This window comes from Cynocephalus volans, chromosome 11 (genome assembly GCF_027409185.1).
Source record: "Cynocephalus volans isolate mCynVol1 chromosome 11, mCynVol1.pri, whole genome shotgun sequence".
Taxonomy (NCBI): Eukaryota; Metazoa; Chordata; class Mammalia; order Dermoptera; family Cynocephalidae; genus Cynocephalus; species Cynocephalus volans.
The window spans coordinates 5717107-5743493 of record NC_084470.1 but is presented as its reverse complement, the minus strand read 5'-3'; the positions used below and the strand labels follow the sequence as shown (position 1 = coordinate 5743493).

At 45.4% G+C, this 26387-nt stretch overlaps 1 protein-coding gene across 1 annotated transcript in view; it reads left to right on the top strand.

Annotated features, from left to right (window-relative positions):
* The window catches only part of HECW1 (HECT, C2 and WW domain containing E3 ubiquitin protein ligase 1), a 241863-nt gene that overhangs the window by 193146 nt on the left and 22330 nt on the right, over nucleotides 1-26387 (top strand). Inside the window, exons 22-24 of the mRNA XM_063114547.1 lie at nucleotides 19977-20075; nucleotides 20695-20824; nucleotides 24596-24742. Of these exons, the coding sequence (XP_062970617.1) occupies nucleotides 19977-20075; nucleotides 20695-20824; nucleotides 24596-24742 (376 nt within the window). The remainder of the gene's footprint in view (nucleotides 1-19976; nucleotides 20076-20694; nucleotides 20825-24595; nucleotides 24743-26387) is intronic.

Below are 26387 nucleotides of genomic sequence, written 5' to 3'. Positions count from 1 at the left end.
AACCCTAGAATCTGTAAAAGAAAATAAAAATTATTTAAATATATTAAAATAAAAATAATTATTATGGCAAAAATACCATGAACATGATCAAAAGACAAGCTTTGCTTCTGAAAAATAATCCCCGAAACTCAGGAAAATCAGAGGTTGAAAATCTGTCATACAGATTTCAAAGATCTCTTACAAGTTGATAAAAAGAGGAGAAACAACCCTAGAAAGATGGGCCAATAGCATGAAAACGCTGTTCAGAGAAGAACAAATCCAAGTGATCAACAAATCCATAAAAAGGATTTTAACTTTACCAATGGTCAGGGAAGTACGAAATAGGGTAATAATGATATATAACGCCATTACTATCAAACTGGCAAAAATTAGAGTTATATTATCTACTTTTGGAAGTGACATAGGTAAAAGGATACTCTAATACATTGCTTGTAGAAACATGAATTTTTATAGGCTTTTTTCTGCAACACAATCCGCAATATATACTAGAATTATAAAGACCCACAGTAGTAAGGACTTTTGTAATAGGTAATATTCATTGAGCCCTTGTTGTGGACCAGGCATCTTTGAAGAGGTCCCATGTGAATTACACATCCTATTATGACCTCCTGTTTTACAAAGGAGGAACCTCATATCCGTAGAGGTTTACGCCATGCTCCAGGTAGCAGCAGTGAGTGGCAGGGCAGGGATTGAAGCCCCATGGTCTGGCTCTCGGGTGCAGACATTCGACTGCTGTGCTGGCCTGCCTGCCATAGAGACAGGGCCGTGTGTTTCGGTGCCACTTGTGAAGATGCAAACCTGGAAGAAACACACATGCCTATCAGCAGGGGACGGTCACATTCTTGACAACAGATCTGCACTGCACAGCAGTAGCAGGCACGAGGGACTACATCAGAATCTGGCCACATTTCAGAGAGGGTTTCTCAAGCTGTGGCTGAGAGAAGCAGCAGAAAAGCATGAAGAATGCAATTTAAAAACTGAGAAATAATGACCCAAATCCTTTATAGATAGAGACACATGAATATATTAGTATGTGATTGCATGATTCAGGTCAAAGTATGGAAGGCACATCTTAAGTTGTCAACATAAGTCACAGGAGATGGGGTGGGGAAGAGAAACCAGCCACGCCAGGAGAAGCCAAAACCAGAGATAATAAAACAGTAGGCATGATCACAGTTTTGAGTTCATATAAAAATTATGCATGTGCGGAAAACAATAAATCCCTACAGCTAAGATGCCATTTGGTAGAATGTCTTGGGTGAATTTTAGCGGGAAACGAATGTCCTGGATGTGACTCTGCTGTCACACCTCTGTGTGCTGCCTCTGTCCACCTGAGGACGTGGCGCCTTGCCACGGGTGCCACACGCACTGAGCACCGTGCTCCCTCTGCCCCCCTCTCCTCCCTTCTTCATCCCATTTTGCCACACCTCCCCCCTTTACCAGCTCAAAACTCTTTCACAATTCCCCGCTGTCTGCGAAGTGGAGCCCAAATTCCCCAGACGCTCCGGGCAGCCCAAGTACGAGCGCCCGCCTCCCTGGCCACCCGCTACCGTCCTCCCCGTGCAGGCCCAGGGCTTTGCTCCGCTCCTACCATGCCCCAGTGCTTCTGCTCTTCCACCTCTCATTTACATGGGCCCAGATTTCACCTGCCCACTGAAAGTCCTGTGCATTTCCTTCATGACTTCTTTCCTGAACCTTCTTCTCAAGATACGTATGTTCATCTTCTCTTGAGTTCTTTTAGGAAACAACAGTTTGCAAACACTTTCAGTGGAACTTTGTTTCCCAGTGAAATTCGCATCCCATCCCAATCTCTAGAACAGGTGAAAGGGGGCCTCCAAGGGGGAGCGTGGCTGGTCAGCCCACTGCCCAGCTCGGTGTCTTGCCCCCGCCTCCAGCTCCTGTGCTGGACGGTTTGGCAGGAGCACTGCTCTAGTCCCAGCCATCTGGTCTCTTTCTTCATGTCTCCCTGGCCACTCTGCCTGAGGAGGACTTGTGTCGGCTTTGTGACTGCTCAGGGTAGCGTCTCGCTGTCTCCGTTGCCGTCTGCAGCTGGTGCCACACAGCAAAAGGCAAACTCGGGGCTGCATTCCGGCTCCAAACCTCAGTTGCCACAGGACCCTGGACAGGTTTCTTAACCTAGCTATGTCTCACCCTCCTTGTCTGCTATGGTTTGAGTAGTGTGTCCCCCAGAATTCATACATTGAAACTCTGAATACTACCAATGTGGTAGTATTCAGAGGTGGAGCCTCTAGGGAAGATTAAATGGTGAGGGGGGAGCCTCACGGATGGTATTGGGGTGCTTATAAAAGGGCTCGAGAGAGTGGGTTCACTCTCTTCTGCTCTTCTGCCATGTGAAGTTGCATGTTATGAACGACCCAGTCTGTGGTACTCTCTTGCAGCAACACACACTGACTGCGAGTGCCTGTGTCAGTCTGCTAGTGTCCCATAACAAAGCCCCACAGACTGGATGGCTTAAACAACAGAAATCTACTTTTCCAAATTCTGGAGGCTGGAAATAGGAGATCAAGGTGTTGTCAGGGTTGGTATTTTCCGAAGCTTCTCTCCTTGCCTTGTAGGTGGCCATCTTTTCCCTGTGTCTTTACATGGTCGTCCCTCTGTACATGTACATGCATGTGTCCTGATTTTCTCTTCTTATAAGGACACCAGTCATATTGGATTACATGTCACCCATATGACCTCATGTTAGTTTAAATTGTGTTGTTATGGGGGACACGATTTAGCCCGTAACAGTGCCTATTCTGCATGGTGGTTGTGAAGACACAGGAAGGGCGGCTGGCACTCGGGAGGCGTTCAGCAAACAGCAGAAGTCCTTATCCTTCCCTCGAGTGTTCATGTGTGCCTACAGGGACGTCTGAAGGTGTTAGCTACATTAGTTTCTTCAGTCCAGGGTTTCTCGACCTCAGCACTATTGACAGTTGGGACCAGATGATTCTTTATTGTAGGGGACTGTGCTGTGCGTTATGTTAGCTGCAGCCCTGGCCTCTGTCCTCTAGGTGCAGAAGCACCACCACCACCACCCCAGCTGTGATGACCAAAAATGTTTCAGACACTGCCAGGTGTCTCCTGGGAGGCAAAATCACACTGTTGAGAACCACTGTTTCCACATACCCATATGGAAACAGGTGGGAAAAATGAAAAGGTCAAGCAAAATTTTTGCAGTGTAAAGAATATTTTCGTGGGACTATAGTTTCATAAAAACATTTTCAACCACGGAATAAGTCATTGCTATGACTTGAATGTATCTGTCCCTCCAAAATTCATACGTTGGAACTTAACCTCCAAGGTGATGATATTCAGAAGTGGAGCGTTTTGAGAAGTAATTGAGTCACGAGGGCTCCACTCTCGTGAATGGGATTAGTGCCCTTATAAAAGAGGTTGCGGGGAGAGCCCTAGTCCCTTCTGCTCTTCCCCGTCTGCTACGTGAGGACACAGCAAGAAGGTGCCATCTTGGAAGCAGAGAGCAGCCCTCGCCAGACACTGAATCTGCCGGTGCCCTGATCATGGATTTCCCAGCCTCCAGAACTGTGAGGAATAAATTTCTATTATTTATAAATTACCCAGCTATCCAGTCAGCTCAGTGGTAAAAGCGTGGTGCTGATATAAATTGCACAGTTTCTGGTGTCTTGTTATAGCAGCAGGAACAGAGTAAGGCAGTCATATGTTAGATATCTCTGGTTACTGGACCAGCATAACCAAGCTTGAGTAGTGACCAGGCAGGAGCCATGGTGCGGTCAGTCCACTGAGTTCATGTCCTGACTCCCTTCCAGTCTGTCCAGAGGACAGTCTCCCACTTGCTTTGATCATTTGCCTCCATGAGAATTGCTTCCTGACTCCTTCAGAAGGCAAAGTGTTGACAGAGGCCATACCTTTGGGGGACTCAGGATGCCGGAAGGATCCCCACAGAGTTGCTGTGGGCTTTGCAGGGCAGGAGGTGAGGTGCAGTCCTGGGTGTCCTCACCTGCCCAGCAGCAGGCCATCTCACCTTCCAAGTGACCAAGAGGGGACAGTTGCAGAGGAAACCTCTGGTGGGGACACTGGGGCACACTGAGCCCACGATTAGCTGTGGAGATAGGAGACAAGCCTGGGGCCAGACCCTGACCTCAGCCCACAAGAGCATGAACGGGACAGAGGGGGTGGAAAACAGTGCCAGCGTGGCGTGGAAGCCAGAGCGGGAGAGACGGGGAGCTGCAAGGAACTGAAACTCCACTTCCCTGATAATCACTCCAAAAACAGCTGCACGGTGGGGCGTGATTACTGTTGTGTCTGTCCTTGCTGTTTGCGCTGTGCGTTCACTTTCCAAAGGGAGTTCTGCTTGTGTTTTATATATATATATATATATATATATATATATACACTGGCAGTAAAAGGCCTTGAGAACTCCTATTTCTAGGAGCTGGACTGAGTGAGGTGGCTAGAAGGATGTGAGGCTTTTGAGGAGGCCATGTCAGAAGGGAAGGAAGTCCTGAATTATAATAGAGGGCCAAAAATTGGTGGAACAAGAGTCCAAAGGAGGCGGGGGAAGACGACCTACAGCCCAGGTGGAGAGAGAAACTTTGAGAAAGGTCAGCCCTTCGTCCTCGGGCCAGGGGAAGGCAGTGACAAGCATGGGTTGCAGAGGCACTGACTGGTGAGGGCGCAGGAAGCAAAGACCCAAGGCTGGTGGCACGAGAAGGGACTAGACAAAAGAAGACCCCTCCGTGGAGTGGGGTGAAGGAGGTAAGGATGCACGTGGCCACAGGTGGGGGCTGCGGCTCTGCTTTTAGAGGAGGCCATCCCTTCTCCCAGTGTCTGTGCAGAAAATGCAGCGGGTGATGCCTAAGGCAAAAACACCTCACTTCTGACCTGCAGACTATTTTTTCCATCTTAAGAAAAGGATGAGGGACGTGGAGTCAGTGGTTCTCTATCTTTAGTTGGCAACTGCAGGACTTATTTTAAATGCAGATTTCCATAACCCACCCTGGAGTCTGATCTCCAGGCATCTGTATCTTAATAAGCACCCCAGGGATTCAGACGGCAGAGGAAGGGTCACCTCCAGCTGCAAGAGCCCTTCCGAGAGTGTGAGAAGAAAGCTGGCTGCTCATGCAGCTTCCACACCCAGAAGCAAAATCCCCCCCAGGCGTAAGCAACGGGTTTTCACTAGGTTTTCCAATACTTGAGAAGTTAGAAAACATGAAAGGTCCAGAAATGAAGGACAAAGCATGGAGACATACACTGTGTGAAAACATCGTGAAGGTCTTATGTTCTTAAATAATGAGGTTGAGAAAAGATAATTATGTTTAATTAATCAAAGTTATAAGGATAAGAAAGACACGTACCTGTGAGCTAGCTTTTTAAAAAATATAATAGAACTTAGCAATTATGGAGTGTTTTTCATCTTCAGAGAACCTATTACCATTAAATTACTCTTCTTTTTAACTCCCCTGTGAGGTAGGTAAGCAGATATTAACATTATTATCCCTCCCTTGTCTGTGGATGGGAAGAGGGGAGTGGAGAGGCTGTGACATGCCCGTGCAGACCTAGAATTGAAATCACTTTTTAAAAAGTTCCTACGAGAGACTATGGAGCTCGGGTTTTCAGGCTATTTCACCTTTCGCTCTCCTATATGCAAAACGTGATGAGCAGCCATCAGTGGGGGGGTGGGAGGCACAGGGTCCTGCACAGGGATGGACAATGCCAGTTACAAGTTCCCAAATTTCCCTGGAGTATTAGGGTTTAAGCTGAGGAAGGATTTCGAAAGAATCAGAGTTAATTAACTTGAGCACACTATTGACATTCCCTTATGTCAGCATCCTAACATGAAACGGGGATTTAAAACGATGCTTTATTTGCTGACTCAAACCCTTTTTTATGAATGCATTGTGGCTCCATTGCACACATGGAAATTTGCTTTGAGGACAAAGGAAACGAAAGCACTCTAGTACCCATATCAAGCCCAAGAGTAGATTAGAATATGTCGTCAATCTCTTGGCTGAGAAATCCTTAGGCTTGACTCTAAGTATAAAAATGCACGAAATCGGAACCGTTGTGGAAGTCACTGAAAGGTGCGCTCTGTCCATTTTCTGATTGCTTAAATGCTGCAGAGTGGACAGGGTCAACATACTGTCTTCAGAAGGCTTTTTGTCTATTGAGAGAGGTTTGAAAAGTAAATCATCTAAAAAAATAGAGGTTTATTTTCTGTTTAGCCTCAATTTCATGAGAGGAAGTATATATTCAGAGGAGCGGAAAGGGTGGAGAGTTTGACAGGGGCAGAACCTGGAATGAGCGGAGGGACGGTTTCAACATAAACCCCCTAGGATGACTTTTCTGGTTGGAGAATAGCAGAGCTGTCCAAAATAGTTGTTGAAGGTGGCACTGGCAGAGGTTGGCCCAGGACAGACAGACAGCCCTAATCAGACTGTGGAGGGGATGATGGGTGGGGATGTGTAAGTCAAGCGATCAGGAACATCATTGTAAAAGGTAGACTTCTAGGAAGGTATGTGATGTAATCCAGGGGACAGATCCTCCAGCATAGGCTGAGAACAGATCATTTGGGGATTTTTAGGGGCATGAAAGGGCAAGAAAGCCTTCCCATTTTCAGATGCTGAGTAACATAGACTCCAAGACTGGCTTTCTCTAGTATCCAAACTTCTGGGGACCTTCCCTTTATATTCTAATCTCAAAGGACATCAATTAATTCTGTTACCTAAAGAAAAATATGATCAGTAGGCAAATCTTCAAAACATTAAAGCTGCATAGAATATGTCACAAACCTCAGTATCATGTTGATTCATTGTATTGTTTGGCTTATGCATTACACCTTTAGGTAGCAAGAGGACTTGATGTTGTTAGAGCCATTGTTATTTTGCCTGTCACATGAAAATTACAGAATGTCATTTCAGTGTAGACTTAGGTAGTATTTAAATAATTCTAATATTTTCCTGAATCATAATATCACTAGGCTGTGTGCTCCGTGGGAGCTTGAGGTTCTTGTGTGTTGCAACACGACGCAGTAAGTATCCCAACGACTAGCACAGTGCATTGTTATGATTTGTGGAAAATTGAATGAATGGATGGATGGATGGATGGATGGATGAATGAAAATTCTGAAAGGTGTTTGGGTTACATCAAGTTGATTCTTTTTTAACTGGACTCAAATTTAGTGAAATACTGTGCATTGATGAATGAGTCACAGGTAAGAAAGGGACATGTTCAAAGGGTCAATGAGACACTAGGGTTCTGCCTGGAGGACAGTGACGTTGCCATTCCTGTATTCTCTGGGCTGTGCAGCTCAGATTATTTAGATTTTCTAAACCTTCACCTTCCTGGATTACCCAGTTAGATGAGGATACAGCAGATTTTAGAGCATTTTAGTTACCCAGGCAAGTGGCCTTATTGGGTGAAATTTCCTACGTGATTCTGGGCATGGAACCAGACACCATGTTTTATTCTAAAATTAGATAAATTCTCCTCTTGCAAGAAACTAAATATATGACTTTAGTGGAACAACTTACAAACCACATGATAATATGCTTGGTAAGAAGGGTTCCAGACCAGGAAGGAGGAGGGGTATCCTGTCGGTCAGGTGCTATATTACTTTCCTAGGGTGGCTGTAGTGCACGAACTGGGTATTCTCAGTTCTGGAGGCCAGAAGTCCAAAATCAAGGTGTCAGCAAGGCCACCCTCCCTCCAAAGGCTCTAGGGTAGAGTCTCTCGTTGCCTCTTTCAGCTCGATATTTGCAGGTGCTTCTTGACTGGTGGCTGCGTCACTCCATCTCTGCCTCTGTCTTCACGTGGTGTCCCATCCACTTCTGAGTCTTCTTCTCTGTATCTCTTGTAAGGATGCTTGTTGCTGGATTTAGGGCCCACCTGGATAATACAAGATTAACTCATCTCGAGATCCCTACCTAATTATATTTTCAACGACCTCTTTCCAAAGAAGGTCACATTCACAGGTTTAGGGGTTGAGGATCTGGGCATATCTTTTGGGGCCAACATTCAACCCCCTGCAGATACCCATTCGCACACCTTCCATCAAAAACCTTAAGTTTAATATTGAACTTCACTCTGACACTTTGCAATGCTTATCTAAAGAATCCACCACGTTTTGACAGAGAATTCACCAATCCTCCCAACAAACTTCAGAAGCCTACAAGAAGAAATCAGTAGTATTCCCTCAAGGTAAACAGAGAAACTGAGGTGAAGCAAATTTCAGTAGCTTGCAGAACTCTTAAGGCAAATCCACAAAGGATTCAACTTGGAGAACTAATGACTGGGTGTGGATAACAGTAAAGTAGCTAGAAAGTTAAATAGCTAAAAAAAGCTAAACTGAGATCTAAGCTGTTTCGGTCCATCAGTTAACTATGTTGGTTGATTTTGTCCAGTAAATTGTCCAGTTTGGCTGAATTAATGGATAGGCACATAATTTTTTTTTTTTTGTCTTGTAGATATAATCTCAGTCATGAGCACCCATGATATTGTAGAACCAAATATTTGAACTCTCCCAATAAAGAATACATGGAGTTTAAGGATGGAACACCCATTAGGGGTCAATGACAGCATCTTTGAGTTTTCCTATTACTATTTTCTGACCAGAGTCAAAGTGATGACATATCTGCACATATCTGAGCACAGCAAGAGTCAAAGATGGGGGGTAATATTTTCTATATTATGAGAAGGCTTATTTTCCCAGACTTCTGTTTCTCAGCTCCTTTTCACATTAATCTAAATTAATTATAATAATCTGTCAAAATATGATTAACACATTCAATATTAACCCAAGCTAACCAGAATAATGGGTTGGAAAAAAATCCACACTTTTAAATGGTCGATTTTACCATAACTGTCTTTCCATTTGAGTTGAAGTTCTAGAATGAAATCCATATTAAGTAAATTATTTGCAACCTGAATATAATCAGAGGGCATGTCAGAGTTTGCATAATATACTTTTAGAAGAGTTTTCTCTAAAGGGAGCTGCACACGGGGCCCTCCAGGTGAGGGAGAAACAGCCTGTTCTCGATCCTCTGTCCCCTGCAGGGCACAGATTAATGGAGGGGACTTGGCAGCGTCTAGGCTAGACATTCATTTCAGTTGCTAATTAGCAATCAGAAGATAATAGCCTGTCGTTACCTTGTGTTGGCAGAGTCTCTTTCATGCTAGATAAAGAAAACTTCAAGTTTTCTCACTAATTTGCAAAACTGTTTCCACCCACAGAGAAGCTATGAAAACCAAATATAAATCATGCTTTGCATCTGCAATATTTAAACAATTTTTGTGGGGCTTGGGGAAAAGAATTCTTTACACGTTCCCCAAATATTATCTGAATAAATGTGGGTGTAGAGAATAGACCGAACCTAACCCCAGTGGCTTGACCTACGTTCCAGCCACCTACTCCCACAGTGGCTCCCCTGACCTCATTTTCACCCAGAACTGTGTCACATCAGAAACTGAAAGCTCTGAAATCCTACCGTCAATCATTCTACAGACAGCGCCCCCGCCCCCACCCCCAGCTGCTCACCAAGCTCATTCGCAGCGGGGACTCACCTTCTCCTCTCTCTGGCGTAGCCTCCTGAACCCTGCGCCCCTGCACACACAATTCCCTCGCTGCTCCATGCTTGTACCCAGCTGATGGGCAAAACACCACGAGCGATCAATATTGGAACTTGCTGTCCCATACCAGTGCTGGAGCTGATTCGTATACCTCTAGCGCTGGAGAAAATGAAATAATCCTGAGAGATGGTACAATTCTAACCATGCTCTCTGACCTCAGCAGGTTGTACAGCAAAGCTCGCCAGTCCTTTTACTAATGCATCTTCCATTTCACTGTCCGGAAAGCCCCTACCAACCAAAGTCTCTTCCTCTTGAGATAACTTCAGACCCTACTGAAACAGAAACAATGGGCGACCACCTCAGTCTGCCCCCAAACACAAATACCTACCTGCTCCCTTCTCCTGGCCCTTGCTCCAGCAGTTAACCCTTTCTCATCCATCTTTTCCCTTCACACTCTCGCCCTGCTGCTGGCTCCTCCCCTTGTTTCCTTCTTCACCTGCCAAATCTGACTTCAGTTGTCATCACCAAAACCACTCTTTCCATGAGCATCAGAGACCACCTCACTGACAAGCCCCGTGAACTGTTACTGCTCTGGACTTTGAGGGACACGTTGCTGCAGTAGACGTGAACTCCTGTTGAAACTCCACCCCTTAGATTCTGAGATGCCGCTGTCACCTAGTTTTTCTAGGTGAAAACCCTAGAAAACGTGAAAAAAAAAAAAAAAAACCTAGTTTGATCACATCAGTAATATACATCCATTGTAAAAAATTTAATGTACACAAGGAAATAACTCCATGCAGAAATAAGTGGACTTAAGTCCTAACATGCTCTTGGATGGATGGATGGATGGATGGATATAACTTTATATAAAAATATAGCAACATAATCCTTCCCATGGCTGCAAATTGATTTCTCTAAAAGGGCCAAACAGAGCATGCTGCTCCCTTGTTCAAAGCCATCCGTGGCCCCCGTCAGCTACAGTTCAGAGGCTGAACTTGCTGGCATGAAAAGCAAGACCTTCCAGCCCCTTCCACTTCCTCTCTCTGCAGCCTCCCCCCCCTCACACCTCTCAGCACTCTTGACGCTCTGGTAATTGTGAATTGCAGGCTGTTCTCAACACAGCCCCATGCATTTCCTTCCTCTTCCCTTGTGTGGTTTTATTTTCTTGGAAAGCCCTTCCCTGTCCTCTTAAGCAAACTGATTTTTACTCATTCTCCTGGGCTGACTCTCAGGCTTACTTTGCTGTCACTTCCTCCAGGAACTCCCTCCCAAGCCAGGTTGCATCCCCCGTTTTGTCAGCGACATCTGTGTGCACCTCTCCCACAGCACATGCCACGTGGTAAGGGAAGCTGTGTTCTTGTGTCTGTCCCCCTTACTGTCCTGCACACTCCCCCAAATGAACATGGACCTTTGAATCTTTGTATGCACCTGGCACATAGTAGTCATTCAATGAGTTTGTTGAAATTTAAAATGTGTGAACACACTGCAACTTCTTTCACATTGAAAAAACAAAACCTCAAACCTCCTTTGGTGGCACGCCCTCCTCCCCCTGCCCTGTGATTCAGTGCTCCCCTTTAAAGGAGCACTTCTGGGGAGAGTTATCTGAACTGCTTTCTCCCTAGCCAGCCTCTCCTCCCCTCCACCTATGGAAAGAGCTCTCAGCAGGTTGCCGAGTCCCAAGGGCACTCGGCACAGACGGTCTCAGCCTCCCACCCCAAACACAGTCTCCACACGCCCTGATTCCTCTCTTGCCCCCTGCCTCCTGCCCTCCTTTACTGTCGTCCTCGGTTCCAAACACCTGAACGCTGCATCAGCTGATGCTCTTGCTTGCCCCGCCCCGCGTCTGCACACAGTGCCTTGGTGATCCTGCCCAGCTGCGTGGCCTCAAATGCCATCCACACACTGACAGCCCCACGTCAGCATTGGTAGCCTGGAGGTACCACCAGACCCAGCTGCTCTGGCCCGAGCCCGTGGACTGTACTTGGTGCTGCTTTTTCTCATCTCTCCCATCCGATCCTCCAGTAAGTCCCCTTGGCTCTACCATGAAAACACATCCTGAATCTGACCTCGTCACCTCCACTACCACCTAGCGTAGGCCTCCATCGCCTCCCATACAGAAGCAGGAGGCTCACAACTGGTCTATCTGCTTCCACTCTTGCCTGCCTTTCCTCTTTCCATGCAGCATCCAGAGCAATCCTTTTAACACATCAATCCATTCATTCCGTAGATGCTGAACGAATCTTCCAGTGGTTTCCTGTCACACTTAGAATAAAATCCACGTGATCTGTCCCGTGCATATCTCTCCTAACTCATGTTCTACCGTGCTCCCCTTCTCTCCCCGGGTCCAGCCCCAGTGGCCTGTTTGCGTTGCTCCAGCAAACCATACTTGTTCCCACCTTGGGGATCGCTGTTCCCCAGGAGACTGACTCTTTTTCTTCATTCAGATCGGACATCATCCTCTCAGAAAAGTTGACACTCCCTGGTACGTTTGGGAAGAATCATGCTCCCTACCCGTCATTTCCCCAAGAGAAACCTACAGCCCAAATTCTGGATGGGAGTTCACAGTGGCACTTGGTGGAGTGAGAAGGCACACTCAGAGTCTCAGGCAGTGATGAGAGGCCGCTCAGATGTGCAGCATGGCGCACAAAGACTTGGGTCACGAGGGCCCAGATAGCCTTCCTCAGGTTTTCAGGAAAGGCAAGTGGTACCTGTATGTCAGAAGAATATGATCACCTATTTAGATGTTCTTTCCCACACTGTATGCCCTATTCCAGTGGTTCTCAAGAGAGGGTGGTTTTGCCTCATTGGGGACATTGGGCAATGTTAAGAGATAGTTTGGGTTGTCACAACTGAGGGGAGGTACTACTGGCACCTGGCAGGTAGAGGCCAGGGATGCTATTAAACAACCTACAAGGTGTAGGACATCAGACGGCGACAGTGCCAAGGGTGAGGACTTGCTCTATTATTATGAGAACCACAAAGGACCCCTTAAAGGACCTTAGCCCCTGCAGGTCCTGGTCTATTGCCAGGGAAGCAGTGGTGGAGAAGATCCAGGAAGTAACAGGAACGGAAAACATGAATGCTACAGAGAACCTTCTAGAACTCAGCTGACACAAACCACCTGGCTGCCAGCCTGCAGGAGGCAGGCAATGCATTGGTGGGTGCAGTCACCAGAGCCATGGCTTGGGACACAGGTCTCCGTGATGGTGTCCTGGGGGCAGCCCAGCATGGGTGTACTTATAGCAGCTCTGTAGCCCCATTCACTGACCCAACAAAATGTCTTTGAGCCCCTGTCATTTGCCAGTACAGTGCCGGTTCTGGCAGGTGTTTGATGTGCTCCAGAACACACCACCGCATTTGGAAGAGCCCTTCAGAGTCAGAGTACTGTGCAGAGTTTTGAGCCTCAGTGTCCTGCTAGGTGTCCTGCAGCTGCCTCAGGCTCCCATTCCCCTGCTAAAGGCAGCAAGAGTCAAGCACATCGTCACCAAACATCAGCCTCTTTACAGTGCTCCACTACACCATCTGATCCCTTTCCAGGCAGGAAGGCCAGGAGATGGGGCAGCTTCAGTTCTCCCGAGTCCGCAGCTGGTGTAGGGGAGTCTCTCAGGCTGATCTGTGATGCATCCCAAGGTGCCGAAGGCAGGAATCGAGGCGAGAGAGGCTGGGGCTCAGCCTGTAGCTGCAGCAGGTCAAGAAGAGGGTACTGAGAAAGTCACCAAAGCCAGGCGACACCTGAGACAATTTTTAGGGGCCTAAATTTAATGCCAGGAAATCAAACTGCCAGAAACACCCAGCAGAGCCTTCCAGACTTGGCAGATTGCCTGATGCTGCACTGAGGGTTTTATTCCAATTTTGTATCACTTTCATGTAAGAGGATTGACTAGAAGCCTTTCAAGTCTTGTGTTTCACTATCCAAAGTGTCCTTTTGGGTTGTCACTATGTCTTTTATTTTCCCCACTTGGTGAACTGTCCTGCCTCCCCTTCTGTGAAGCCCGTCCCGTGAGTGAGTCCTCTCCCCAACTTCCCAAGTGCATTCTGTGCCATTATGAAAACTGCTTTTGTTTAAAGAATCAGTTGAAAATACACTGTTGAATCATTACATACTAATACCTCCTAAAACATGTTCCCATGCAAAGTTTCATCAGAGAGATGGAGGAGGAAGGGAGAGACCTGCTGTTTCAGCCTATGAGCATAAAACATTTGCACCACGTCTTTCCGTGCATTAGCTCGACCACCCAAACTCTCCTCTGCAGTTTCAGTTCCTCTTCCTGGATGGAGACCTACTACAGATACTGGACATTTGAGCAATTAACCTAGTTGCACATGGTAACTTTCAATTTAATTCAATTGAACAAATCTTGATTGAGCCCTTACCTGTGCCAGGCACTGTGACACATAAATGCTTTTTGTAAGCAGAGCAGAGATTTGCAGCTCTGCAACAGCAAGAAACTGCAGGCTAGCCCTGTAGGTCCAGTCCACATTTTCACCCTCCAATCTGAGATGGGTGTGTAGCCCTTGGGTTCATTCTGAACCTGGTGTAAGAGACCAGGCGTGTCAGTCTGCAGAGAGTATTTATTAAACTCCACTATCCCCTATACAAAGTCTTTTAAGAGTTGCCATATACAATAGGTACTATCGTGATCCCCATTTTACAGATGAGTAAACTGAGACCTATGGATCTTAAACAGCTTTCTGAAAGTCACATAGGCCAGAAGATTCAAACTGGGGCTGCCTGACATCAGACCCTGCAATATCACCCTCCCCACCACACTGCCTTTCTTGGTTCATTGGCAGACAGCCCAAAGATTAATCAAGTAAACAAACAGTAACACACTCAAAGGGAAGGGTAAGTTTTTGTTGGGCCTTTAAACCACTTGGGAAGATGTGCCGGAAATGTGTCAAGCTCCATTACCTTTTGAACTCTCACTAAAATATGCAAAACCCAGATAGAACCATGGTAAATCCTTGCCAATAACGCTGGTTCCTTTCAGATCTCCTGCCATAATCACCCTCCGCGTCTTTGTGAAAGGTCAGAGTCGCAGAAGTTGTTTTCTGCAGAGGCAGATCAGATTCATCTCCCAGGCCTCTAGCGAGGTGTTCATGTTGATGCTTGAAGAGAGGCATCTGCCCATCCCGAGGTAACGGGCTGTGGCAGACAGTACGTGCGGATCCAGGCCTCTCCACCCTGAGCACACAGGGACAGACAGACAGATGCAAAGCACTTAGTTTTCCATCCGAGGAGAAAGGGCTAGCGTAAGAATGGAGCACGCATAAAATGAAATACTTTTCAGTTTATTCAAGGATAATGACAATCTGTATCTTCAGATATGCAAGGAGGGCATCCGTGCCGTACAGTAGTGTGAAAACAGGGCCATGGTGAGCCCGAGTACATGAGCACGTCTGTGCTCCTGTCAGCTGACATTCCAGGGAGAATCCCTTCGGGGCCACAGATATTGCCTTGGGTAATAGAATGACTCCATTCTTTTTTTACTTAAAGTTTTCAATATTGCTTGCATTTTTCTCTACGCTAAAAAATACACAATTCTGCTATTTCTCTTTGGCAGGCGGGAAGGGGTTGATGATACCAAGAGCAAAAACTTGCAACATACTGAAACCAAGACTCTGATGTAAGACTAAGGGATGTTTTCACAAACCACATTGTTGGTGGGTCAGGTTGAGAAATCTCTGAACTGTCCGTGTTCCTCCTCTGGAGAACAGACCGTGCCTTCTCACCAGCGAGATGTGCACTTGGCTTACTCACCATAAATATTTTTTCTGTTAAATGTGGGTTCTTGGTATTTTTCTATATTGCTCATCTTTCTGTGCTGTCTTAGGTCCAAATGGGTTTCTGTGGAAAACACATCTCTGATTGGTAAATAAATGGAAAAATATGATTTGTGTGTTTTTAAAAAGTTGATAGTATGTCTTATGGTGATGGCATATCAGAATCTCCTGGGAGGGTTCCAATTGCACCTAAGACAGAGCCAGAGAGAGAGGCTCTCTTCCCCCTCCACCGGCCAGGGAAGGCTCCATTCCTGACCCATCAGGGTGTTGTACCCCACAGGCGGCTGGGGTGGAGAGAAGGCTTTGTTGCTAGCAGGAGGGCTCCTCTTATCCTCAGACACCTGCACGGTGCATGCACTTGGATCTGCTGGTGCCCCTGAGGACAGGCCCCTCTTGCGAAGAGAAGTTGGGTGGTGCCCATCACTGGAATCCAGACACATGTGGGCATGTCTGACAGACTCACCATGGGGAGGAGACACAAAGCACATTATGAGAAGGGAGGCTGGGGGCCCTTCAGATACAACACAGCCCAAGAGAAGCTGAAGAATGGCCAGCCCAAAGCTGAGGGCTAGCTGTGAGTGGGTGCTGGGACCTGTTCCCCAAACCCTCCACAGCCTCACCATGCTAGGGGTTAACAGACAGCGAGCAAACTTCAGAAGCAGTCCCAGTGAGCTCTGGGGCCAGACAGCTCTGCCATGAGGCCCCTCAGACAGTGCAGGTCAACACGGAGGAGCCATTACCTACTGGCAAAATAAAAATGAACACAGGCCACCAGGAAGAGCAGTTATGGGCAGCAGCCTGGGGCGGGCAGGGGAATTGGCCCTAGCACACACAGCACATGAACCCCACGTCTGCGACGCATCTGGGACGGTAGTAGCTGTGTTCAAGCATGGCCTCAAGAACGGCAGCCCAGAAAGTGGGGGGCAGCACCACACCCCAGGAGCAGGGCTGGGCTGCGGGTCAGAGGAGACTCTTGAGACTCTGAGAGGAGCGGGACTGAGCCCTGCACGCTCACCCAGGAGCTCTCAAACTGGGCCCAGGGCAGGGATGAAGTGACACATCTGTGCCCCACGGGCCGGGCTCTGTTACTTCTGGAGGTGGTATTTTAATGTCTCCTCAGATCAAAACACAAACACTGGTTTTTGCTTAAATTGTCTGCACTGCTTCTTCAGTTGTCTTCTTAGTGTGTATGTGGACATGCTATTTTAGATCCAGAGACTAAAGGAAAGTGTTATTTCCTACACTTTTATAACCTGTGGTGATAACAAATGCACGCACGGCAGTTCCTCCGCTGGCAGGTGCTTTCTGTTCCAGTCTGCGCTTTCTAGGCTGTTGTTTTAGATTTGAATTGTACAGTCGTTGTATTATACTTGACACAAACACATCCAATATTATAATTCATTGCTCTGGAATATATTTTACTGTATATATTGGGCTGGCTAAAAGCCGTCCACATTATCACAGCTTGCTTATGGAAAAATATCAAGGGTCTGCTTGTTGCCCACATCGTCCTAAGAAACCACGGTAATTTGTCTTTAGACTCATGTCATGATCTACCCCGATTCTCCATTGATGGTCTACACTGCAGTCCTCCGGTTGAGGGGTGGGCAACAGTGGTCCTGTCTGCATGGTTCTGAGCAGTACCCAGTCTCAGAGATCTCCTCCCTGGTCACTTGTGATTGACCCAGGTTGGACACCCACCTGAGGTAGAACAGCCAGTGAATCCTGCGGAAATCTTGACCAAGGTCAGAGAGGGTCGAGTTGGTCTCTGCGGTGCTTGCACTCCAGGATGGGAGCCATGGGAGGTGCCAGCAGCAAGAGGAAGTAAGGGGCAGGAGAGGAGCCCAGGGCAGAGGCTGCCTGAGGGAGCAGAAGGCATTCATGTGCCTCCTGTCCTGAGGCCAGCCGCTCCCAACCCCGGATCCCTGAGAGGCCACCATGATCTTGTGATAAAGTCCTCCTTTGGCTTAAGCTCATTGAAGGTCATGTGAACCGAAACATTTCTCATCAGCACAGGAGGTGTTGGTAGCCAACATAAAGTACGAATAGCAGGTGATAATACTAATACCAGGTCACATTTAAAGACTGAGGTTTTCCTGAAGAGGAGACCAGGAATGGGAAGGCCACACTCCAGCCATCCTGGCCGCGGAAGCAGCGTGTTGACCTCCCCGCTGCTCCTTTCTCAGGCGGACGCCACGCGAAGGCCTGGTCTGGGGCCAGGCAGGTGTGGGTTTCCTTACTGTGAGGCGGAGATGGTCATAGCCCTAAAATAGACTTGTTGCCGGGGCCAGTGATGAGATGAGGCGGGTGACGTCCCTTGTTCCAGTAGACATTTGGAAAGCAGTTATTTCTAATCCGTTCTAACTTTTCATTTATAGTTAGCTCCAGTGCCCCTCTGTGTTCTCACCGTTGGGTACATTGCTGAGATAGACGTTCTCGATTATGTTAAGGAAGCATTCTTTTATTCATGGTTCACCCCAAATATTTTTTCTACAGAAATTGGTGGTGGATATGGTCGAGTAACTTAGTAACTTTTCTGCTTCTAACCGAAAAAAAAAAAAAAAAAGATTTTTTGTCATTTAACCTTGTATTTAAATTTAATAATAGACTTCCTAATATTAAACTATCCTTAGCTTCCTAAAGTAAAATATCCTTAATCATTTCACATTGTTCTGGGAATGAATTGGTGGAGTCAATCCCTTGCATTTTATTTAGGATTTTTCTATGTACGAGTGAGATGTCTTTAGTTTTCTTCCTTGTGTTATCTTTCCCAGGTTCCTCTTTGTGGTTATGGTAGGTCATGATGAGGAATTAGGAAGTTTACCACCCTTTTCAGATTTCTGGAACTAATGAAATAGTAGAGAAATTGTCTGTCCCTTGAGGATTTGAAAGAACATGTCTTAAATATAGATATGTGTATATCCAGTCCCAACATCAATTTTGGAGATAGTCCTTTTTCCTTAAAGTTTTCTAGTTTACACTATGGTTATTGGCCTATTTAAGTTTTCTACTTCTTTTTAAATCAATTTGAATAATTTTTATTTTGCCAGAAAATATTCAATTCATTGAGATATTCTGTTATTTAACATTAAGCTGAAAATACTGTTCTCATTTAATGTTTTTATTTATTCCATTTCTGCACATACTGCCTGTCGCGATTACCATCTCTCCCCTCGGGGACTGCCTCTAAGTGGGTGGCGGGAGGGGCGCCTCTGTGCTAATGTTTGCTCTGTCCCTGTTCTGGATCATCTCAGTCTTCACGACCCAAATGGCCATACCCACTGTCATGTCGGAAGCATCAGTTGCAGAGCCTTGGAGTGCAGTTAGAGTGGATTGGCCAACACAGTGTAAAAAGCGAGCAGTGGTTTTATGTGCAGAACTGTGGTTGCTGTGTTGGGGCCCAGTCAGTTTTTGGGGTGGTCAGCAAAGAGCACTGAGGGATGGAGCAGTGGTGGACACCCAGGCCTCAAGGACTCTGAGACACCTGTCCTAGGAGCCTCCCGTCCTCAGTGCCCTGCAGCAGCCCCACTGAGGTTCTGACCTCTGGTCTTGTCAGAGTCAATAATGTTGGCATGCTATTTCATGCAAAAAGAATTGACTACTTCAAACATGCCGGTTTGAAGTGTTGTAATGTATAATTATGCTTATTCTATGGAATTAGATAATCTATTAATTTTACCATTTGTAATAGTAGTTATAGAGTTGGAAATCCTTTGAGTCTGAAAAAAGCCTCATAAAAGGCAGTAGAGATGGGTTAGTTGGAAATTCCAGCTGGGAAATTCTGAGAAAAGTCACAACTAAGTTCATGACCAGGTGAAAACCTAGTTAGATAGGAAACTGGGGAGACTGATTATGGAGGTAGGTGCCAGAGATGGGCAAGGCTCACATGGTGGGGAAAGCACAGGTGCTATAGCAGGCAGCCCAGAAGCTGGTTTAGGATCAGGGCAGCAACAGGATTCAGCTCCAGGTAGCCTCAGCATTTAGCCAAACAGGTCACCAGCAAAAATTCCAGGAAGCTAATTGCCCAACAAGGATTGAAACCAGTAAAGGCCCTTAAGTCTGGAGGTGGTCAGGGCTACATGACCAGTTCTTCCTTTGTATGTGGCTGGCTACATTAAATAGCGATGCTCGCTTAGCTTCTCGCCTGTCATGCTGTGATTCCACGTAACTCTTCCCCACCGTCTGTGAGTGTGACTGCTGTGTGCAATTTCTGCTCAGATCCTCCCTCGCCGGCATGGACCTTGAGGTGCTATCTTCAGAATGTTTGAGTGGGTGAGGACGCACCATCCAGAAAGCTCTCTGTGTCCTTGGGTGCAGGGCCTCCTCCAGTTCTCTGTGGGCAATTTATCCTGAATTCCCCTTCCCCAAGGGTCCCCATATTCCAAAGATCTGAGAAGAGACTGAAAACAATGAGTGTAGTCTGGGAAGTGGGGAAAGGAGGTTCCTTTAGGACATACCAAGCACACAGGTGTTGTTTATGACAGAGAATAAGGAGGAGGAAAACGGGTGCAATCAGTTGGCAAGTTCTTTAAGCAGTTTAAGATGAATACTGTAAGGAAACACATCAAATAAAATAACAAGTTAAAATGTTTAGCAATGTAAATTCCCACCTCCCCTTAAATGTCCCTGCCTTGTCTGTGTTCCAGGTTCAGGTTCAGCGGTCGTATCCTTGGCCTGGCTCTAATCCATCAGTACCTTCTTGATGCTTTCTTCACGAGGCCCTTCTATAAGGCACTTCTGAGACTGTAAGTGTGCTGCAGACCACGGTTCCGCCGGCCCTGGCTGCTGGACCGTGGCACTGGCCTCTCCGGCACCAGCCTCTCCGGCACCAGCCTCTCCGGCACCTCTGGGCTTTTGTCTCTGTTTTACCTTAACCATTCCTGTTGGGGTTTGGGTGATTTCCTGTTCTGAGTGCTTAGATATCACATAAACCTTTTACAATAAAAAGGCATTTGGAGATTTTAGGTAGGCATAGGGGAAGACTCTATTACCGAAACATCATGTAATAAATACGAGTCAGTTCACATAAAAATGATGATATTATTACAAACATTGCATTAAACTATTAAGAAGAATTGATCTGTTTATAGCTTAGTTGTTTTAATACTTTTCTCCAATTGCTGTGAAAGGAGTCCATGAGTTTATAATGAAATTCTGTTTATTATCATAAAGATTTAAAATTTTTCTTTTCAAAGGAAAATTATTGAACCAAAGTTATTGCTTCCTTCAACAAAAATTTGATAGAAAAATATCAGATGGTTGGAATAATTCCACAGTGCTTTAGCATAACCACGTTTTTGGACTGAGGTCTGCGCAGCCACTCGCTCGGTAATTGCTAACCGTTCCCCCTTTGCATTCACCCAGCCCCTGTGATTTGAGTGACCTGGAATATCTGGATGAGGAATTCCACCAGAGCTTGCAGTGGATGAAAGACAACAACATCACGGATATCCTAGACCTCACTTTCACCGTTAATGAAGAGGTCTTTGGACAGGTTTGTGTGCTGTGGGTCTTGGAAAGGGGGGTTTGTTTTTTATTATAGAAAACGCACATATCATAAAATTTACCATCCTCACCATTTTTCAGTGTGCACTTCAGTATGGTTGAGTATATTCACATCGTTGGACATCCAATCTCCAGAATGCTTTTATCTTGCAAAACTGAAACTCTACCCATCAAACAACAGCTCTCCACTTCTCATGCCGCCAGCCCCTGGCAACCACTGCTCTACTTTCTGTTTCTATGAATTTGTCTGCTCTAGGGACCTCACATAAGTGGAATTGCACAGCATTAATCTTTTTGTAATTCAACTTATTTCACCTGGCATAATGTCCACAAGGTGCGTCCATGCTGTACCTGTGTCAGAATGTCCTTTCTTTCTAAGGCTAAATGACTGTCCATCTCTTGTAGATGGCACATTTGTCTACTCATTTATTCACTCATCCACTGAGGGACACTTGGGTCTCTTCTACCTTCTGGCTGTTGTGAACAGTGCTGCTGGGAGCACAGGCGTGCAAGCACCCGACCAAGTCCCGGCTTTCAGTTCTTTTGGATAAATACACAGAAGTGGGATTGCTGGGACTTATAGTCATAGCAATATGTCTTTAAACTAGAGAACAAGACATATCATTCATTCAAAGTATGATTCTTTGGGGAGTACTTCCTTTAATAAATTTGCCCATGTCCTCTTCCTTCCTTTTTTTTGTTATGACATGGATCTACTTTATGGAGTCTTTTGAAAATCAAATGTGATCATGGAGCAGAAAGCATTTTTGCGAAGTATGTCATGCACATGTAAGCTATTTCCATTGTCTATGCAACTACAAAATAATTCTTTTCATCACATCCAGATATTTATTCCTCCAGAGTGCATAGATCTCAATACTAAAGAGATAAATCTTCCTGTTTTTTTCCTACTAGTATTTATACATTGAATCTTCTGATGAAATGGGTTACAGTTTTAACAGAAAATATCATAGCCTGAGCAGATTTAACAATAAGATTTTGAGAACATCATTTATAAGACCCCAAAAGCCCATGACATGTGGTAATTTGTAATACGGTTGTTGTGAGACTCTTAAAATACTTTATAAGCACCTTGCTTGAATATGGACAGTGTGTTGAGTCTAAGGATAAGTTGCCCACTGAATGCTACAGACTACCCAGCATCCACATCTCAATCAAAATTCTTAGAGAGGTCCTGGAAAATGCCAATATTCTGTTGTATTGCCTTTGTATAAACATACCTCTGAAGAATGCTCTGATACATATTTGAGAAAATACATTTCTTCCTATAACTATAAAGAGCACATTTAAATACATTCAAGAATATGCTGTCCTGCCATGCACTAAATGAACAGGTAAAGTACACTATTTCCTGTGCATTAGTATTTTTAGCTCAGCCTTCACATTTGCCCTATAGTAGATAATAAATTGTAAAATATACACAATTATTTAACAAATTGTTAAGACAACAATTTAATATTTAGCTATATTAAAAAATTTTAAGTTAAATCTCTAACCTAACTCATTACACTAAAATAAACTCCAGCTGTATCAGAAGCCTGAATGTTAAAAAAGAGAAAAAAAGAAACAAGAAAATTTTTTTTATTTTTAATCTTGTAGTAAGGAATCATGCTATAGATATGGCACAAACTCTCAAATTCATAAAAGATTGACATAGTCAAATAAAATTATTTTTTAAATTCTGCATGGCAAAATACTCCATGAACAAAGTAAAGGTAGCATAATATTTAATGTATTGTAATATGTAACACAGATGAAGACTATTTCCTTTAATGTCGAAAGAAATCCCACAGATCAGTAAGAAATGATCAGTCAACAACCCAACAGAAAATCAGCAAAGAATATAAATTGATAGTTCCCAGAAAAGGAAATATGAGGAGACACTCAACCTCACTCAATTTTAAAAATGTGAATTAAAGCTATAATGAGATATCATTTTTCCTTACTAGAATGCCAATAATCAGAAAGGTTCACAGTATTCTATTTGGAACTGGTGCAGAGAAACAGGCACTCCTACAAATTGTAGTTGGACATTTGGTTCATTCTCTATGAAAGGTGCCCTGGCAATATCTGTCCATATTTACATCACATGCCTCTAACTCAGCATCCACATCTAGGAATTTGTCCTAAAGATATATTCATACCTAATTGAAATGCCTAATTAGAATCTTCATTACAGCATTGTTGATAATTGCAAAAGATCTGAAACAGTCTAAATGTCCAGCAGTAGAGAAATTGTTAAATAGATGATACATTTACACAATGGAATAGTGGAATTGAGTGTGGCTATTGAAAAGTATAAGATACCCCAGCCCATCAATTTACATATAGACCCTAAACAATAAACAGCGTGTTCTAACAATCACAAAGAAAGAATAAGGCAGGTCTAAATTGGTATGAAACAATTGCCAGGATATATTTTTCAGAGAGAAAAGGATGGTGAAAAGCAGTGTATATGGTATGCTACTGCTTACCGGGGAAGAGAGGACATGTACATGTCCCTGGCATATGCATAGAATCCCCTGGAAGGGAAGGAGGGGCGATTTTCTCCAGACAGAGTGGCTGGGAAAAGAGGTCGGAGAGAAACTTATTGTTCATTTTATGGCCTTTTCTGCCACTTGAGTTTTATTCCATGGACACATTATCTACTCAAGAAAATAAAGTAAACTACGAATAGCTGAATACATAAAATTAGAGGAAAAAATAACATTGAAGACACAAAAGAGCGATCCTTTATGTGTGTACAGTGCAGGAACTGAGCAACTCAGAGAAGAGTTGAAATGTTCCCAGTGATAAAAAATAAGGATGTGTTGTAGATCTAGAATAATGTATATCTGTTTAAATTTATCTTATTTCTCTTCAAAAGGAGGTCACCAAGAATAATAACTTTGGTTTTAGAAAATTAAATCACAGCCCTTGTTTCGGCAAGGCTGTGGAGAGCAGAAAAATGCAGATGAAAGACACCGTAGGCTTTTTCCTAGGTGTGAGGATTAGGTTCAGCTGCTAGTGAAGGGGCCCAAAACCAGCCAGCTGAGAGGAGCAGAGGTGTGTTTTTCACTCACGTCGAAGTCTGGAGGCAGGCAGTCCAAGGCTGGTTAGGAAACTGTGTTTGATGGAATCCTGGAGCACCGGGCTCTTACAGGCCTCTCATCCCCGGGATGGGCCCCTGCACTTGTGGCCCAGATGAGAGCCACGTCCCAACCACCACGTGGGTGTTCCGAGCAGCAGGACACAGGAACACACAGCCTGTCCTTTAAGGAGGCCTTCAAGTGCCCTGCCCGCTTCTGCTCACTCGTGACTGGCCACAGTTCAGTTACATGCCACACTTGGCTGCAAACGATGTGGGGAAATAAAGCCTTTCACCGGGCAGTTAAAAACCAGAGGTCCCAGGGTCAGGCTGTCCTTCTGCCACTGTCCTATATGGCTGTGAAACCCATCTTCCTGCCCCTGCTGTTTTGCCGCTTCTGATCCACTGTGGGAGGGAAGCTGGGGCTGTAAGTGAGATTTGGGGGCGCAGAGCATGTGGGTGCAGCTCCACCATTCAACAACCACGGGCGTTTTCCCTTTAGTTCCATGGTGCCCGTTGAGCTAAGGAAACGTGTCTTCTCTTTACAAAACAAAAGAGGTGGCTCTTCCAAGGTGCTTCAGAACCTGCTCAGGACACCCAGAGCCTTCTGAGCGACCCCCGCGGGAGGTCAGCCCCATGGTGGGCATCACCACGTTTCTTTCTCCCTGCAAGGTGACGGAAAGGGAGTTGAAGTCTGGAGGTGCCAACACGCAGGTAACAGAGAAGAACAAGAAAGACTACATCGAGCGCATGGTGCGGTGGCGGGTGGAGCGCGGCGTGGCGCAGCAGGCCGAGGCGCTGGTGCGGGGCTTCTACGAGGTGAGCCCAGCGCCTGGGGCTCAGCTATGTCACCAGAGGGCAGAGGACGTACCTGGGGGGACGGCTGAGGGGTCAGACTTCTCGGGAAACCCAACTCTTGTCGTAGTGACTAATGCTCTCAAGACACCAGCGTTGAGGGGTCCCTGGTGGGCCGCGTGTGAAGACATCCAGCACCTGCTGTCAAGGAATGTGCAGGTGGCGTTTCCTTTTGTTCAAGGAAACAAAAATATATGAAGTAAAGTAGCGAGAGGATGTTGTCCACTCTTCCTAGGTTTTTATTTTGCTCTAGCATCACTTGGTGCCACATGGTACCTGCTGAGGGATGAACTGAGAAGGGACAGCTGTCACACTTCCTGTGCACAAAAATGATATCCTAAAACGTATCCAATTCGTAAACAAGAAGCTGTAAACACCCTCTTAGGTCATGGGTCTTGGAAGGGTCTCTTTCACTGCCAGGATGGAGGAAGCATGGGCCACCGTAGTCTCCATGACCACGGGTTCATTAAGGAGGCCGCAGCACAGGCCTTCCGTTGTGTCTGCTGCACTCATGTGACATGTGAGAGCAGAGCGCAGAGCTCAGACGAGGCAAGTCCTACCAGATCTGCGAAGGAAATAGTCATTTTAAGATAGAATTCCTAATCCCAGGAAATGAGTCATAATTTTATGCAAAAGAGAGCATGCATTTTAAGTGAAATGGTAATACTAATAGCTATTAAATCCCTTCAAAGTGATGGGGACTTTGCCTTTTTTTTATTTTAACATCTGCTTGTACATATCTGTGGGGTACAGCGTGTTGTTTGAATACATGCACATACAGCCCAATGGTTCACGTAAGGTGGACAGCATAGTTTTGTTCCCGTTCGTCCACCTCTTCTCCTCCTACCCACTCCCCTCCTGGCCTCTGGTCACCATTATTCTACTCCCTACTTCCATGGGAACCACCATTTTTTTAGTTTCCACATATGAGTGAGATCGTGCAGTATTTGTCTTTCTGTGCCTGGCTTACTTCACTTACCATGATGGTCTCCATTTCCATCCATGTTGCTGAAAATGACTGTATTTTATGTTTTGGATAGCTGAATACTATTCCATTGTGTATATATACTACAGTTTTTTAAAAATCCATTCATCCATTGATGGGCATTTAGGTTGATTCCACCTCTTGGCTATCATGACTAGTGTTGCGATGAACATGGGAGGGCAGGTTTATTATTGATATATTGACTTCATTTCCTTTGAGTATATACTCAGTAGTGGGATAGCTGGTTCATAGGGTAGTTCAATTTTTAGTTCTCTAAGGAGCCTCCATACTGTTTTCCACAGTGTCTGTGGAAATTACATCCGCACTAACAGTGTAGGAGAGTTCCCTTGTCTCTGAATCCTCTCTAGCATTTGTTATTTTCTGTCTGGTTGAAAATGGCCATTCTAACTTGAGTGAGAAGATATCTCATTGTGGTTTTAATTTGCATTTCCCTGATGAATAGTGATGTTGAGCATTTTTTCATGTGGTTGTTGGCCATTTGTATTTCTCCTTTTGAGAAATGTCTGTTTAGGTCCTTTGCCCATTTTTTAATTGGGTTACTTGGGTTTTTTGCTGTTGAGCTGTTTGAGTTCCTTATATATTCTGGATATTAACTCCTTGTCT